At 41.5% G+C, this 16,449-nt stretch overlaps 2 protein-coding genes across 3 annotated transcripts in view; one reads left to right on the top strand and one right to left on the bottom strand.

The window, feature by feature from the left end:
• kcnh6a (potassium voltage-gated channel, subfamily H (eag-related), member 6a) overlaps positions 1 to 7,832 on the top strand; it is a 557,988-nt gene extending 550,156 nt beyond the window's left edge. For both annotated transcript variants that reach the window (XM_072561924.1, XM_072561925.1), the window contains 2 exons: positions 4,322 to 4,523; positions 5,323 to 7,832. In XM_072561924.1, coding sequence (XP_072418025.1) covers positions 4,322 to 4,523; positions 5,323 to 5,604 — 484 coding nt within the window. In that variant the 3' untranslated portion in view covers positions 5,605 to 7,832. The remainder of the gene's footprint in view (positions 1 to 4,321; positions 4,524 to 5,322) is intronic.
• An 85-nt stretch (positions 7,833 to 7,917) lies between these two features.
• The window catches only part of dcaf7 (ddb1 and cul4 associated factor 7), a 54,754-nt gene continuing 46,222 nt past the window's right edge, over positions 7,918 to 16,449 (bottom strand). The window contains exon 6 of the mRNA XM_072561926.1: positions 7,918 to 15,669. Within this exon, the coding sequence (XP_072418027.1) occupies positions 15,497 to 15,669 (173 nt within the window). The 3' untranslated portion in view covers positions 7,918 to 15,496. The remainder of the gene's footprint in view (positions 15,670 to 16,449) is intronic.

Here is a 16,449-nt window from a genome sequence, read left to right on the forward strand (position 1 = left end):
AACCAGTGAGCCTTACTTTGGTTATGGGAAAAGTGTTCTAAAAGCTTATAAGAGATAGAATTTATAATAATCTCAAAAGGAATAATTTGATTAGGGATAGTCAACATGGTTTTGTAAAGGTTAGGTCGTGCCTCACAAACCTCATTGAGTTCTTTGAGAAAGTGACCAAACAGGTGGATGAGGGTAAAGCGGTTGATGTGGTGTATTTGGATTTCAGTAAGGCGTTTGATAAGGTTCCCTCCGGTAGGCTTTTGCACAGGAAATGGAGGCATGGGATTGAGTATGATTTGGCAGTTTGGATCAGAAATTAGCTAGCTGAAAGAAGACAGAGGTTGGTGGTTGATTGGAAATGTTCATCCTGGAGTTCAGTTACTAGTGGCGTACCACAAGGATCTGTTTTGGGGCAATTGCTGTTTGTCATTTTTATAAATGACCTTGATGAGGGCATAGAAGGATGGGTTAGTAAATTTGTGGATGACACTAAGGTCGGTGGAGTTGTGGATAGTGACGAAGGATGTTGCAGGTCACAGAGGAACATAGATAAGTTGCAGAGCTGGGCTGAGAAGAAGCAAATGGAGTTTAATGTGGAAAAGTGTGAGGTGACTCACTTTGGAAGGAGCAACAGGAATAAAGAGTACTGGGCTAATGGTAAGATTCTTGGCAGTGTAGGTGAGCAGAGAGATCTCGGTGTCTCTGTCGATAGACCCCTGAAAGTTGCCACCCAGGTTGATAGGGTTGTTAAGAAGGCATACGGTGTGTTAGCTTTTAATGGTAGAGGGGATTGAGTTTCAGAGCCATAAGGTCATGCTGCAGCTGTACAAAACTCTGGTGTGGCCGCACTTGGAGTATTGCGTACACTTTTGGTCACTGCATTATAGGAGGATGTGGAATCTCTGGAAAGGGTTCAGAGGAGATTTACTAGGATGCTGTCTGGTATGGAGGGAAGGTCTTACGAGGAAAGCCTGAGGGACTTGAGGCTGCTTTCATTAGAGAGAAGGTTGAGAGGTGACTTAATCGAGACATATGAGATCATCAGAGGGTTAGATCGGGTGGACAGGGAGAGCCTTTTTTCCTCAGATGGTGATGGCTAGCATGAGGGGACATAGCTTTAAACTGAGGGGTGATAGATATAGGACAGATATCAGAGGTAATTTCTTTACACAGAGAGAAGTGAGGGAAGAGAACGCCCTGCCTGCAACATCACCAACCCAAACATATAAATAGAAAGCAGGAATCATGAATCATGAACAGTGCTTCGCCTGGAGGCCCACTGAAGATGTTACCTAGGAGGGTGATGAAATATCTGGGAGAAAGTGAGGACTGCAGATGCTGGAGATCAGAGCTGAAAATGTGTTGCTGGAAAAGCGCAGCAGGTCAGGTAGCATCCAAGGAGCAGGAGAATCGACGTTTCGGGCATGAGACCTTCTTCAGGAAGAAGGGATCATGCCCGAAACGTCGATTCTCCTGCTCCTCGGATGCTGCCTGACCTGCTGTGCTTTTCCAGCAACACATTTTCAGCTCTGATGTAATGTCTAGAAAGGAACCTTCCAACTCAGTGGGCAGACCTACATCCAGAACCTTAACAGGAACGACAAATCTTCTCAAAACTCACCAAAACATTCTTTGCAGGATGTAGATATCATTGGCAAGGCTAGATTCTGTCACCCATCTCTAATTGGCTTTGAAATGACAGTCTTGCTAGGGCATTTAAAAGTTAACCACATTGCTTTGGATCTGAGCACTGAGGCCAGTCTGAGCAAAGGATAATGCTAAAGGGAGGTCCCAGTTACATTGGTTTCAGAGCCACCATTATTGATGACTAGTGTTCAATCCCAGATTTTATTCATTGAATTTGAAAGAGCACAAGCTGCCATGGTAGAATCTGAACACAAGGCCCTCTTGATTACAAGTTCAGTAACTTTAACTTTTGCAACTCTGGCATTGGCTAAGGACAGAGCCAGTTAGTTAGTTAAAAGTAATGGTGTTTTACTCAAGAAACACATTTATAGTCCAAACACTGAATAGCAAGGGTGACCTATATCAAGTATACTAAATAATCAGGTTGAATACATGCAAATGTAACAATGATGTGGGAAACAAAACAAATTCTGCAGCTAATAGGAAAGTAACAGCTATTCAAAGAAGGAATATTAAATTAAAAATGAACACACTATTCTTTACACTACAGGCACTAAACATATATAATCATTTAAATGCAAAATCAAAAACAGATATTGTTTGAAAAGCTCCGCGGGTCTTGCAGCATCTATGAAGAGAAATCAGAGTTAATGTTTCAAGTCCAATGACTTTCAGAACTGTGATAAATAGGAAAATGTTCTTTTTTATGCAGAAGATGGGCTGATGGGAAGGGTTAAAGAATAAACCATAGATGGAGGTAGAGCCTAGAGAGAAGTGTTGCACAGACGTAGGAGTGGATAACAATCAGCCTAGGTGAATGAATAGCTACTAATGGTGTCTATTAGTGGCAAACAATGGGTGGTGTGTATAAACAGACCACGTGACAACAAGGCCTGGGGTGTGGCAGTTGGGGTCAGGACATGGGAGAAGTTGCCTCAATATTGAGTTCAACAGTTTTAGGACTGGAGTCCAGAAGGCTGTACGGTTCCCAAGCGGTTTTTATTTAATCATTTAAATACTTCATCGAGACCATTCCAGACCATTCATGGAATAAGACTGCACCAGTTCCTTAACATATTGTATGTGAAAAAGTTGAAGTTCATCAAACCCTCAGAGTTGTCATGATTGCTTTGAGCATGGTAAGAACAATGAGTTCTCAAACTGGCGAGATTGCCAATGGGATTTTCTAAACATAAGACAATGAGAAATGGGAGTGGAAGTAAGGCCATTTGGCCCATCGAGTCCACTCTGCCATTCAATCATGGCTGATGGGCATTTCAACACCACTTACCCACACTCGCTCCATATCCCTTAATTCCTTGCAAGATTAAGAATTTATCAATCTCTGCCTTGAAGACAATTTAACGTCCCAGCCTCCACTGTGCTCCGTGGCAATGAATTCCACAGGCCCACCACTCTCTGGCTGAAGAACTGTCTCCTCATTTCCCTCTAAATCAACTCCCTCTAATTCTAAGGCTGTGCCCACGGGTCCTAGTATCCCCGCCTGTGGGAAACAGTTTCCCAGATTAGTGTGGTGCTGGAAAAGCACAGCAGTTCAGGCAGCATCTGAGGAGCCGGAAAAAAATCGATATTTCAGGCAAAAGCCCTCCTGTATTCCTAAGGACGCGCTTTTGCCTGAAATGTTGATTTCCCTGCTCCTTGGATGCTGCCTGACCTGCTGTGCTTTTCCAGCATCGCTCTAATCAAGAATCTGGTTTCCAGCATCTGCAGTCCTTGTTTTTACCTAGGAAACAATTTTCCAGCCTTTCTAAGCTATGCATTATCTTGTAAGTTTCTATTAGATCTCCCCTCACCTTCTAAACTCTTAACAAATACAATCCCAGGATCCTCAGCCGTTCATCATATGTTAGGCCTGCCAATCCAGAGATCATCCGTGTGAATCACTGCTGGATGGAGATTCTGCTAAACATAGCAGAAATGTTAATGTCTCTTGTTTGTAGAGATTTGAGCTTTGTGACATGAAAGCAGAACATCAATCTCAGCATGTATCTGTATTCTTCTGAACTGGAAGATTTCCATATGCAGAAGGCCAGGGTGCCAATTCAGGACAGCATTATTGACCAAGGAATGGATGTAGGTCAACAACAAGTCATAGACAGGGAGCCTGACAGGGATCTGCAGGAATAGGAGTGGCATGGCTTGAGAGATGAAGTCTTGGCAAAGCGGGCTAGAAAGGGGACCTCACTCAAGTGAGGTGGAAGCCAAAGAATGGGGAAATGCATTTGGTTGAAACTGCGTTTTTAACACAGAAAACCAGTTTGAGCCAGGCCAGACCAATAAATAGAAGTTGTCCCATCTCTGTTGTCTGTAAGAGCCTTGGTAACACAAAGTGATTCCTGAGATCTGGACATTACATAGAACATAACAGTGCAGTACAGGCCCTTTGGCCTTCAATGTTGAGCTGACCTATGAAACCAATCTAAGAACCAACTAACATACACTATTCCATTATCATCTATATGTTTGTCCATTATTAGACCATGTAGGATGGAAGAGGAAGGCCTACAGCATTGGGCCTCCCTCTACCATCCTATGTGGCTTGAATTGGGCAGTCACCAGAAGGTAGATATTGGTAGCAAAGTAAAAATTATTTGAGGGCCTGTTTTCAATGGCGCTGAGGGCAGGAAACTCAACCAACAGCATGTTTCTGACTTTGCCACAGATTGGAGACCAGGATGACAGCTGATATCAACATCATCTTGCAGCTCCTGCAGCGCCAGGCAGTCCCTGTACCTGTTCCCCCAGCTTACAGTGCTGTGTCACCAACATCTCGTCCCATTGATATGTACTCTCCACTGTCAGAAGAACCTAAAGTGTTGCCCTCGACTCAACCTGCAACTCCACTTCCAATGGTTCCTCTAGAGGTAAGTGTCATATTTAACAGTGAAAGATCGAAAACCATCTGCCATTGAAACTCCATTGAACAGGCAGGGGAAACCAGTTATTAAAAGGTAGTCATTTGTGAGATGTTGGCATTGCTGGCTAGTCCAGCATTTATTGCCTATTCCCAACTTGCCCTTGAGATTGTGCTGGTAAACTGTCTCTTGCACTGCGGCAGTGTGTGATGCAGGTACACCCACAGTGCTGTAAAGAAAGGAGTTCCAGATTTTTAATCTAGCTGAAATTCCTCATGTCCAGGTTTTCTGGATACTAAGGCATATTCAGGAATGTAGTAACAGATTATTGTTACTGAGACAAGGTGGCATCAAGAGGACTGAGGGTAAAAGTGACAGAGCAGAAAATCAACCATGACCATAGTGAATGTTAGGGCAGCCCCTGAAGAGTAGGGAATTGGAGGCTCAGGGAAACATATGGTTCATTCCTGCTTTCACTTATGTTCTTCCATGTAATTAGCCCATTGATTCATTTGGACTGGGTCCTGGTGTTTATACAGGAACGGGATGTCATAATGAATGGTGGAGCAGGTTCACCAGGCTCTATGACCCCCCCCCCCCCCCCGGGGACCCTGCTGTGAGGCAGCAGAGCTAACCATTGAGTCACCATGACTCCTGCTGTCTCATATTTTCCTAATTTCAGCCCTTTTTCAGATATTAATGCACATCTCCAGCCATTTCCCTCCAATTCTACCCACCTTTTAGATCATTAAACTATAAGAATGTGATCATAACAACAAGTCTCACTGAATGCTGTTTCTTTCTCCAGACTCCATTCTGCTCCAAGGCGGAGAAACCACAGGAATATTCCCAGGAATCCTTGCCTGGGGGAGCCCTGCTGACAATACTGCCAGATCAAACTCTGAGCCTACACCTTCCACCAGGTCAACAAACCTCCCCTCCCCAAGCGGCAACTTTTCACAGGCTGGCTCCCTCATCCCCTTGTTTCAGCCCATCTCGCTTTCCCTCACTCCCAGAACATTTGGAAAGCTCTAGCACTGATACAGACATTAAGAGACATGTGTCAGACCCAGTCCTGCCAGGCAGTTAAGGCCTCATCAGGATTTGGCAGGAACATTACTTTGCTGTGTCCTGTTTTTGCAGAGAACAGTGGTGCCTCGGGGGCCCATCCTGGACTTGGTTTTAAGTCGTGACTGGCAGGTCAGGCAGTTTTGTTTTGCACAGCCTGCTGGACATTCTCAAACAATTGTGGTTGTGTAAGAATTAGACAAGACAAAGTGGAAACGGAGCAAACCCATCAGCTTATCAATTTGATCACTTTATTTTTAAAGTATTCCTCATTATCCACATGAAGTGAAAGCAAAAGCCACTCAGTGAACCATCTCAGGATATACCAAAAACATTGTCTACACAGGTCTGAGTGGAGATGGCAAGTTTTCAACAGATTAGGCAGCAATCGAGCAGTGAAAAGTGGTACACTGGAGCTTTATCTAACTATGTACCTGCACTAGAAGTGGTTACCAAGTTGAGGGAGCTTTACCCTGTATCTAACCCTGCACTGTACCCTCCCTTGGGCTGTTTGATGGGACAGTGTAGAGAGAGTTCTAAAATCCTGGATTGTAAATTGAATTTTCCTTTCAATCTGTGCTGGAAAGGTCATCTTTACCTTTGAGATGGTATAAAACAGGCTGGAGTGAAGGCTGAAAGTTATACACAGTTGAAACGTTGCCTTTCCATTCATGTCACTATCTGTCCAGCCAACAGTAAATCTATTAGTCCTTCAACACTGAAGTTACCTTTGGAGATAGATTTACAAGTGTAAAATCTGACCCCCAGCATGAGCAGATTCTCCAAATCCTCCTGTAACCTTGCATGCCATAAATGCCTCAACCCAAAGGAGGGCAATCCTTAAGTTTCCCAATTCCTCCAGTAATATAGTGCGTGATGGAGGGCATTTATCTTTCCCCAGTACAACACAAAAGAATCTATTAAGCAGCCCCCAACGGCATGTGCACCCTGCATGATCCTACCAACTCTCATCATACTGCCTGCATTCTCACCAGCTGCTCTCATCTCAACTACATGAGCTGTTGTGCAGTTGGGGCTTCCTATTTGCTGGAGGATGAGTGACACGATAAAGGAAAATGGGCACAATGGTCTCATCAGTCAAACAATCAAGGACCTAGAAACAGATTTGCATCAAGTATATAATAAATAATAATCTGATTGCTCAAGACAATGCTGTCTTTTTTTAGTCCAACAAGAACCATGACCAAATTTGCTAAAGCCAATTGCAATGTGAAACAGCGCTGCATTGCTGATGGTGTTGTGACAGAAGTGGCTGAGACTGTGGGGGTAGTGTGTAGGGTAGCAGTTAATTGGATAAGTTTTTAAGGGAGGAGGGGCATGAAGAGAGTCAGTGTCTGTTCTGCTGGGGCTCAGTATACATGAACTGGGTGATGGTTTCAGTTTTAATACTTACCCAGTTCAGGAGATTTACTGTTGATCTCAAACAAGACAAACATCCAAATTCTGACTTCATGGATCGATCTTCGAGGTTTCCAGTGCCCACTGTAAAGCTTTAATTTCTCAGCAATTGGGATCAGTGATGTTGACATCTACATGTGGTGTCAGTGAGTAACTCCTGTCCACCCTGTTGCAACGAATATCTGGCCATTAGAATATCAGGGCTATTATTTGATCACTTAACATGTTGCTGTTTGGAGCAAATGTCTAGTCTTCCCAGCATTTAGAAGTGACAGCATTTCAAACAGTGAGCCATTGGTATCAAACACATCAAGTCACCCTCACATACTGTCTCAATATTTGCATTGTTGAAACAGTAATACTATGGATTGTACAAAGTGCTTACAAATGTGGTTATAGAAATTGACATGGGTTTCATTCTCCACTTTAAACTATGCGAAATCAAAGTCTTGTCTTTAGTTTCTTGCTGGAAAGTAGGTATCGTGTGAATTATTTCCTCTACAATGTTTCTGAAGTAGGAAGAGCAAGAGTAGGCAGTTGGCCCATTCAGCTTGCTACACCTTTTAGTATGATTTGATCTTTTCTCTCCAATCCTCCCTGACACCTTTAATGTCCAGAAATCTATTTCTTTCTTCTCTTTGAAACTCCAACATCTGTTAGTGGAGGTAATGGATAATTCTGGACCAGGCAATGGTTCAAGAACAGTTAAAAAGGACTGTGGGCAATGTAAATAGTTTGGAAATAAGATGCATTTGATGGGCCGATGGCCTCCTCCATTGCTGTAAAAGACTGATCCATTCAGTATGGTGGTATAAAAGTTTCAAATGGTAATGCACTACAAGAACTGGCTTGATTTTCCAATATTAAAATAGAAATGACCAGTGGAACAAATACTGGCAGATGAATACAACACCAATGACACTCTTCAGCAATTTTATTAAGAAAAAAGTTAACATATTATATATTCCATTGTAAACAAAAACATTCTACAGTTCTAAGAAAGCACTCAGCTATGTATTCATTAATGAACAGAAAACTGACAAAAATCGCACAATATAAATATTAAAAGTGCCATTTACAGGGTAAATGGACATTCAAAAATTTGAAAACTTTAAATTAAAAACAAATGGTTTCTTCAACATAAGATGGTTTCTCCTTCTCACAATAAATGCAGTAGCCTTGAAATTACACCTTGGGGACCAGTCAAAAGCTAGGACAAAACTCCTCGGTTAATAGCCGAGAAAACAATACCACACAAACGTGTTCAGCTTGTGCAATTCCAAGGATGCATTGTGTTCTTCTAAAAAAATCAAAACATGAGGAATTAAAAAAAAGATTCCTGCTTCAGTCTGATGTACAGAATCTGAACTAACTACTTTTAAAAAAACATGGCAGCTACACTCAACCAAGCTGCCAGGCAATTAGTTTAAAATGGGGGGGGGGGGGGGGGGGGGGGGGAGAAAGAGAGGGGGGAGTGGGTGGGCTCTTAGTTACACCACATCAAACCTTCAGAAGAATAAAATCAGATAATGCATTGACTGGAATAATTTTTTTTTAAAAAGAGGCAATGTGCAAGGTGGAATTTTACATGTAACTAAAGCTTTTTGAAGCTGTTAATGAGTAGGGTGAGACTGTCCCTGCAAGGTGGAACTGGAAAATCAGGTTTGCAGTGAACTGTTTGGTTGAGGGCCAATGACTGGTCTACCTACCTATCTCCAGACTGCTAGGTTACAAACAAAATGCTGCAGAGTCTAAGTTTGAGAAGTAGTGTACAGAGGAACCACACAGAGGCACAACCCTTTTGAAATTTATGACCATACACTCCACTTTCCACCCCAATCGACTTCAATCAGACTGAACAAAACAAAAATCTTTGGCAGCCTTTAACAACTGAATCTCTCTTCTCAAACTAAAATCTGTGCTTTGCACTTTCTAAGCAGCATGAACTAATACTTTATACAGCCCACTGGCACATACATCTAGAAATACTGTCAACTGAAGTAAACAAACGCAGGTTGTGCTCCATGATCAACAAGTCTGGGATCTGATGGGACAGAACAACAAAAAGATCAGCACGCAACAGCTAAACCACTACCTTTAAGCCATAGAATTCAGAATTGGTTCCCGAAATACAGAGGTGATCAGCATTCACTGACACACTGCCTAAAATTATAATCACTGCACACCAAAATAAAGATGGGCCTGTCAGAGCAAAACCAGTGATTAATGTTTAACAGTGAATTTCTGGAGTTAGCACACATTTAATCCATAGTCATCTCGAGCAGCAATTGGTTAATGGCCAAACGTGATCCCTGCAGCAAACAAGCAAGGGTTAAATTACAGCAACGCACTTGCCTCTTCCAGTGGATAAAGAACCTGTTGTTACGTGTCAGAGACATAAGCATAAGCCAAGCTGTGTGTGTAGTTTCAACAAATAACTGATCTCAGCAGTGCACCAAGTGCTTCAATTAATTTGTTCCATGAGGGTTTTGGGGGGTTGGGGGGGAAAGAGCGAGAGTTTGGTCAAATTTCTACTGCTGATCACTAATTGAGCACCAGGAAAGTGCGAGGATGGGATAAACCTCAGCTGTTGTGCTTTTGGCCAAACAAAGGCTGATACATCCCACATGGACTCGAGAGACAAAGCTCTTGGGTGAGATACCAGAGGAAAGTTTGCACTATATACAAAAAAAAAAGACTGTACATTGGCTCCAAGCAAGAAAACAGATTGAATTGATTCTTCCCCTTGTCAACATTATAAATCTTCCCTGTAGGTGCTGGATACACTCAGATTAGATGGCTATTCTCCCAAAGAGTCTTTGATTAAGCACATTGAAGCATTACACAGGAGTGTGTAATAAAGTGCCAAGAGATGAAATCGCACTTAATCCAATATGATACAACCCTCATTTGATTCATTCACTAAAACGGTTTTCAGCACCAATTACAGTCCCATATTCAGTTGCAAATACCCACACTGCACATAGTCAGGAGAGACAGATAGCAATGTAAGCACAATGGGCCTTTGCTCAAACCAAGTGAAGAAATTATACTTCAAGCACCACATCCTGAAGCTTTTATCTGCTCCCATCAGACTGTGCTAAAATCCATTACACTGATGTTGGCATAGAGACAACCCAAAATGTGAATACAATGGTGTATCACATGCTGCTCTCGCAAGAATCAGGTATGTTGTGTAACTACAGGGACCAGAGCCAGACCACGTTTCCCTCTTTCCAAATACCAGGAACACATGGCAGATACTTAACCGGCATCTAAAAACATACTATACAAATTGACGACTTATTACACAGAAACAGGCTTTGAATGCACGGGCCCTAAACTAGCATTATGTAAGTGGCCATTATCCAGTCTGCAATGCTTCACATTAGCACCTCATACATCAAGGTACGGATTGAGCGACGAACCAGCAATATATGGAGTATAGAGTAAACAAACGCCAGAAATTAAAACCTCATAATCCGACAGCAGTCAGTTATATAATACAAGAGTTCACTGATGCTGTTAGAGCCCATCTGTTCAGAGTTTACAGTAATTGTTCTTTTTATGAACTTCCTTGAATGTCACTGAAAAATTAAAATGAGTTAAGCCATGCAGAAAGAAACACTCAACTGCAAACTAACCTTGTATTTGTTGAATAAATCTTTGTGAAAACTCCCAGCTGTGTGTAGAAACAAACTCCATAAGAAGCCCATGTGCCACAGGCACTGATAAATTGGCTGAGGGCAACTGATGACAAACTCTGGCAGAGGTTACCTCTTACTCTTTTGGGGAGGGGGAATTGATATGGAGAACTTGGAAGTGTGGGTTAGGGAGAGAATTAAGTAGTTTTAACACAATTACTATGACCCCACATCTCAATCTAGACCAGCTACAGAGCTGCCGCCTTCTATAATATATCGTCACAACTGTACTTAATACACTGAGGAACAACTATATTAACAGAAGTACACAATCTATCATCTTCATTCCCTTTACTATCAATGGGAGTAACCATTTACATTTTAACCCATGTCATACATCTCTCAAGATGAAGTTACAACTATTAGAATCTATACTTAAATCAGAGTGTTTTGCACTGTTCAAGTCATTATGATGTCCCTATGTTGATATCGACTGTAGTGAAGTGAACCATCCATATCGGAGCTAATATGTTATCCAAGAGCATTCATAAAGAACTTCAGTACTAGAGGCAGAATGAAATATGGTTAACAAAAGTGCTGTCCAGCATGTGCACTAATTGGGCATAGAGTGGGAGAAGTGGCACCAAACGGCAGTATTAGGTGAATGAACGTGCTAGTTATAAACTGAGTAAATGATAATATACAGTCCAATTTAGAGACTAACAACTGTCTCAAATGAAAACCGAAAGAACTGCTGATGCTGTAAATCAGAAATGAAAACAAGAGTTGCTGGAAAAGCTCAGCAGACCTGGCAGCATCTGCAAAGAGAAATCAGTTAATGTTTCTGAGGAAGGGCTGCCAGACCAGAAATGTTAACTCTGATTTCTCCTCACAGATGCTGCCTGTCCTGCTGAACTAATTTCCAATTCCTAATGTGAACCCAGAGTCAACCATAATCACACATGGAAATTCTCCATCATAAGAGGACTCGAAGGCAATCGCTGTGTATTTAACGGAGATCAGTAAATCTGGCACACAGAATTCTCATTCGGTTATGCCATAATAATTTTATTATAAGAGAATTTTTTTTTAAAATCATGATCTTTAAAAAAAGACTTTTAATGTTGTCAGCTTTTTCTTGAACCACAAACAGAAGGTATAACTTAGGTGTTTACAGCATATGCTGTAGAAAAGAGACTAGCGTAACAATACTGTTTTTGTTTTTGTCCAGCAGAATCAGACAGGTAAAGAGATATTATACTTACAGTGGAAAGACTCAGTGGAGGATGTGGTACTTTGAGCATGTACAACAGCTCAAGCAAAGGATGACAGTCATCAAGGAGTATGGTAGCCCACCAAGAAAACTGGGCACTTTTTTTTTACTAAAAGCCAGCAAATTTCAAAGGTTATATTAATCAAACAGAATCTCACACATATAAAACCATTTAAAAGTACACTACTTTCCTCAGGTTTTCACGTAGGTGAACAATCATCCCACTTTCAAAAATGGAGAAGCTAATTCAAAAACTGAAGAGGACGGGGAACATATCAACTAGCCAAAAGAATGAGCACAGTATTACTTAAATACTATGCCAAACTGCCCGAGGTTATTTCAGTATGTGCTGGGGCTTTATGTCATCATTTCATCTATTCTACAACATAGTGAGGAGTCTTGGTTTCAATGTGAACCAATGTATTTTTAACGCAGGAATGGATTTGCATTACCACCCATTTACCATTAGGTAGCAAGAGATCATTCAGTTTGGTCAATTGAATAAAATGTGAGAATTCTACTGCACCAATTAAACTAAAATCGTGACCCTCCTTCAGTTTGGAACTAATAGAATCTGACATGCAAACACCCAGGAGCTTTACTCCTATACCTTGGTTGACTCAATTTCTCAACATGGCCCACCCTGACCACCACTACCTACAAACAATTGTTGTAGTAACTAGAAAGGAATCAGGTAGTTGTTTTTTTTAAAATATATAACTAAAGTTACCAGATGATGGAAGCACTTGAATAATAGTGGTCAGGAGAGGAGTTGTGACTGGGGGTGCTCCTAGTCAGTCAGGATTGAGATGACACTGACATTAAACATTTTGACAGCCAAAGAACTGGAAAATAAAGACACCACAGCCACTCCTTAGTTTACCAGAAATTCATCCACTAAGTCTCAAGTATCACCAGTGAGAGGAATTTATAAATTACTCCATGCTATTTATATGTAATAAATATTACATATAATCAATCTTTTTACTGCACTCCGATGTGCAAATCAAATTTGCAGTCTTACTATTTTAAATGCAGCTTGCTCCCTCTCCAGTGAGGCACAAATCCACTCGCACTTTACCCTGTATACAGTGACAGACCTGTACCAACCAGTACTGCTGCTCAGTGCTATAGTGACACTTGTAACCACTGGTAACCAGTAACAGTTCAAAATTACTGAATCAACGGTTATAAATTTAACTCCAATATTCCAACTACAGCAAACTCCATAACTCATTGCGTGGCTAGGCCACAGGAAACCAACATTGTGTACCGAATCCAAGAACCCAACCTTAATTACAGCTAGCTTCAAAGCTGCTTCAAATGCTCTGGATGAGAAGCTGATGATTTATTTCTCATCACGCAACGTGCATCCATTCTTCCCACTGATTGCACGATGTCGTCTAAACATCCTACTGCCCCAATTATTTTCCTGCATCAAGTCAGTTATAGTTCAATATATAAAGGTGATGGGCTGTGGGAGCATTCACACAGGTTCTGCACGATTCAGCATCTCCCCAACAGTGTAACGGTCTACAATCTGAGAGAAGCAGTTGACTGAATATGGATGCATTTCATTAAAGGGAAGAGGAAATCTATAGGGAGTGGGTTTCACTCAATTTTCGCAATAAGAAATAACTTTTTTTAAACTGCACTTGCTGAGAAATACCTAAATATTAGGCATTCTTCCCAAACTTGATTGGTGATACGCCAGCAAGTACTAAAGTAGTTTCAAAGAATTCTAGTGATACTGTAAAATGTCACAACACACACAAAACATCCCTACCTCTATAGCTCCACTCTCAAATCAGATCACTGAACCCACGTTTATCATAAAGGAAAGACATTATGCATCACCCTCTCCCCCAACCAAAAAAAATGACAAAGCAGGCTGGATTTATACGATTTTCAACACAGATCAAGCTACCTGGAATAGAGAGCCAAGGGACTGGACAACAGGATACACACACTCATAGCCCAAGACAGACACTGGTGCAAAATTGGAGCTGCATCATGCAGAATGGTTATTTTTATTGCTATTCAATTATAACTTATCACAGCATGCTTTCCTATCCATTCCCTTAAATAACATTATTCACTTTGTTAAACACCATTGCATAGATGGGTGTGGGTGGGCAGTAGCAGAACGGGCATATATAGTGAATGGCAAAGAGAATGCTGTAAAGCACAACTGAGTTTCAATTACCCCAAGATAACAGCTTGTAACATGTGGCGTGGTTTTGGCCAATATTTAATTGGCTGCCTCAGCTGATAAAACGCAGTCAAGACCAAATGAATTGTACTATTCCCTCAGACCCAGCTTGCAAAGAGTGTTCAAATACTGGGGAAAAGCATGGCTCTCAAGTCATGAACTCCCACTTCAGCACAATTCTTGTAAAAACAGTAAGAAACAACACTCTATAATCCAATTTTACTGAAAATACATACTCTAAACTCAACATTTATATTAAGGTAAAAATTAGAAACTGATAGCCTCAAGAGGTCCATGACAACTGCAGTACAGTCTGTCCAAAGTCAATTTGTGATTTTACAAATATGCTCAAGAAAGAGTTGAGTGGCTGGATGTGGGGAACACTTCAGCAATATGGGAACTATAACAGACTTTGGAGTTGGATAGGCTGGTTGAGAACATTTGCCAGTTTGCAGTCAAAGTAACATAGCGGTTCTCAACAGCAGGCAGTGCCAGCAACAACCGTTGCACTACACCCAAACTGCGAAGCACATTCTATCAGTGATGCTCCCACATTTCCTGGAGTCAGCAGTAGCATCTCATTTACATTACCAAGAGAAAGAGCTGAACTGGTGGCCTGACCTGGAAAAAACACATTACTTGAACAAAAAAAAAGTATTCTGCAGGTTTCACATGTTGCTCCCATAAGTACAGTCAGTAGTGTTCTGATGTTAATACTGGCCAGATGTATTCAGAATGCTTATGAGGGCAGAGGGTTACAAACTGTCAACTGGATTGCATACTCAAAAAGCACTGATGATCGCTGACTACATCACTCCGCATTCTCGTCACAAAATCTTTGAGATACTTTTGGAAGCCAAAGTATCTCAATATTCATTTCTGAAAGAACAAATTCTCAATTCCTAGCACAAAGGGTCGCTGAAAGTTGCAGAGGCACAATGCACCACACTGGAGTCCAGTAAATCCCTAATGCAATGGATCAGAAAACAAATATTCTGAAACTGGAATGATCCCAGTTGCTATTAGCTCAATTGTAAATTGTATTATTTACAATGATATCTTAAAAAGATTGCTACAAGATGGTCTTTGAGAAAAGGGGTATGTTGATTGAAAAAAGCTTCATTATTTAGAATTTCAGCAGTACTTTAAAAGGGAGTGGTGTGTTTATTTTGGCAGGGGGAAGAGGGGGAGAAATGAATCAGGTATCCCAAAAAAAAAGTTACTTTGGACCCATAGTGGGCCAATTGCACTGTGTATACAATAACAACACAGAATCTGTACAAACATCCTTAACTTTAACTCATTCACACTGCACATACATACAATAGCCCCCATCTCCCTCCCTGACTAGTGTGGGTCAACAGGACTACACCCGTAAGATCTCAAGACAGTTATTATAGCAAATAGCTATCCAGTCAGGCTGAGTTGATGCCCATTGGACATTGTTGATTTCTCCTTCTGCTGTGTAGGCCAAAATGGGGTCCTCAATGGCACGTGGCATTTGCTGGATATCCCAAATAAGTGCCTGATGATCATCCGCTTCAAAAGAAAACAAAACAGTTCATTTAGATCAAAGCATTGCAAGACATCAGCCCTCATTGCAATTAACAGACTGCCCAGATACGAGCATAGTGCTGGAAAAGCACAGCAGGTCAGTTGGCTTTTGCCCGAAATGCCGATTTTCCTGCTCCTCGGACGCTGCCTGACCTGCTGTGTTTTTCCAGCATCACACACACAACTCTAACCTCCAGCATTGCAGTTCTCCCTTTCACCTGTGCCCAGATCATGTCCCCTCCCAACAAAAAGCACTTGGACAGTCACTGGATGAGTGACTTGGACTAGCATCTCTTGTGCTGCATGCAGTTTAATTCTCCTTAGGGTAGAGTAATTACTGCTTCACATTTTAAACAAAAACCATACGAAGCAAACAATATGCTTTATTTACTGAAGTGTTACAATGTAATGAGAACTCAAATCATCTGAATACTGTCTAATTTCAGCCCATCTGAAATATTCCTAAACTGCAGCCAGGAGAATAATGCAGCATCAAGACCAGGCTGGAGGCAACACCAGTCCAAATCACCTGGATGAGGTATCCCTGAATACTGGGGGACTGCTAAGCAGCAAGAGCTGCCTGATTATGGAATGGTGTTCAACAACCACTTCTGGCCCCACTGAACCTCCCAAGGAATGAAAAAAAAAACTTAAATTTCAAAGCAAGTTCCAATCTCGTCTAGATTTGTGGGGCAAAATCCTGAAGATTGCCACAGTGGTCATAACATAATTAGGTTTGGCATACAAGTTGACAAAGACAGGGAA

Source organism: Chiloscyllium punctatum, chromosome 42 (assembly GCF_047496795.1).
Source record: "Chiloscyllium punctatum isolate Juve2018m chromosome 42, sChiPun1.3, whole genome shotgun sequence".
In the NCBI taxonomy this organism is placed as follows: Eukaryota; Metazoa; Chordata; class Chondrichthyes; order Orectolobiformes; family Hemiscylliidae; genus Chiloscyllium; species Chiloscyllium punctatum.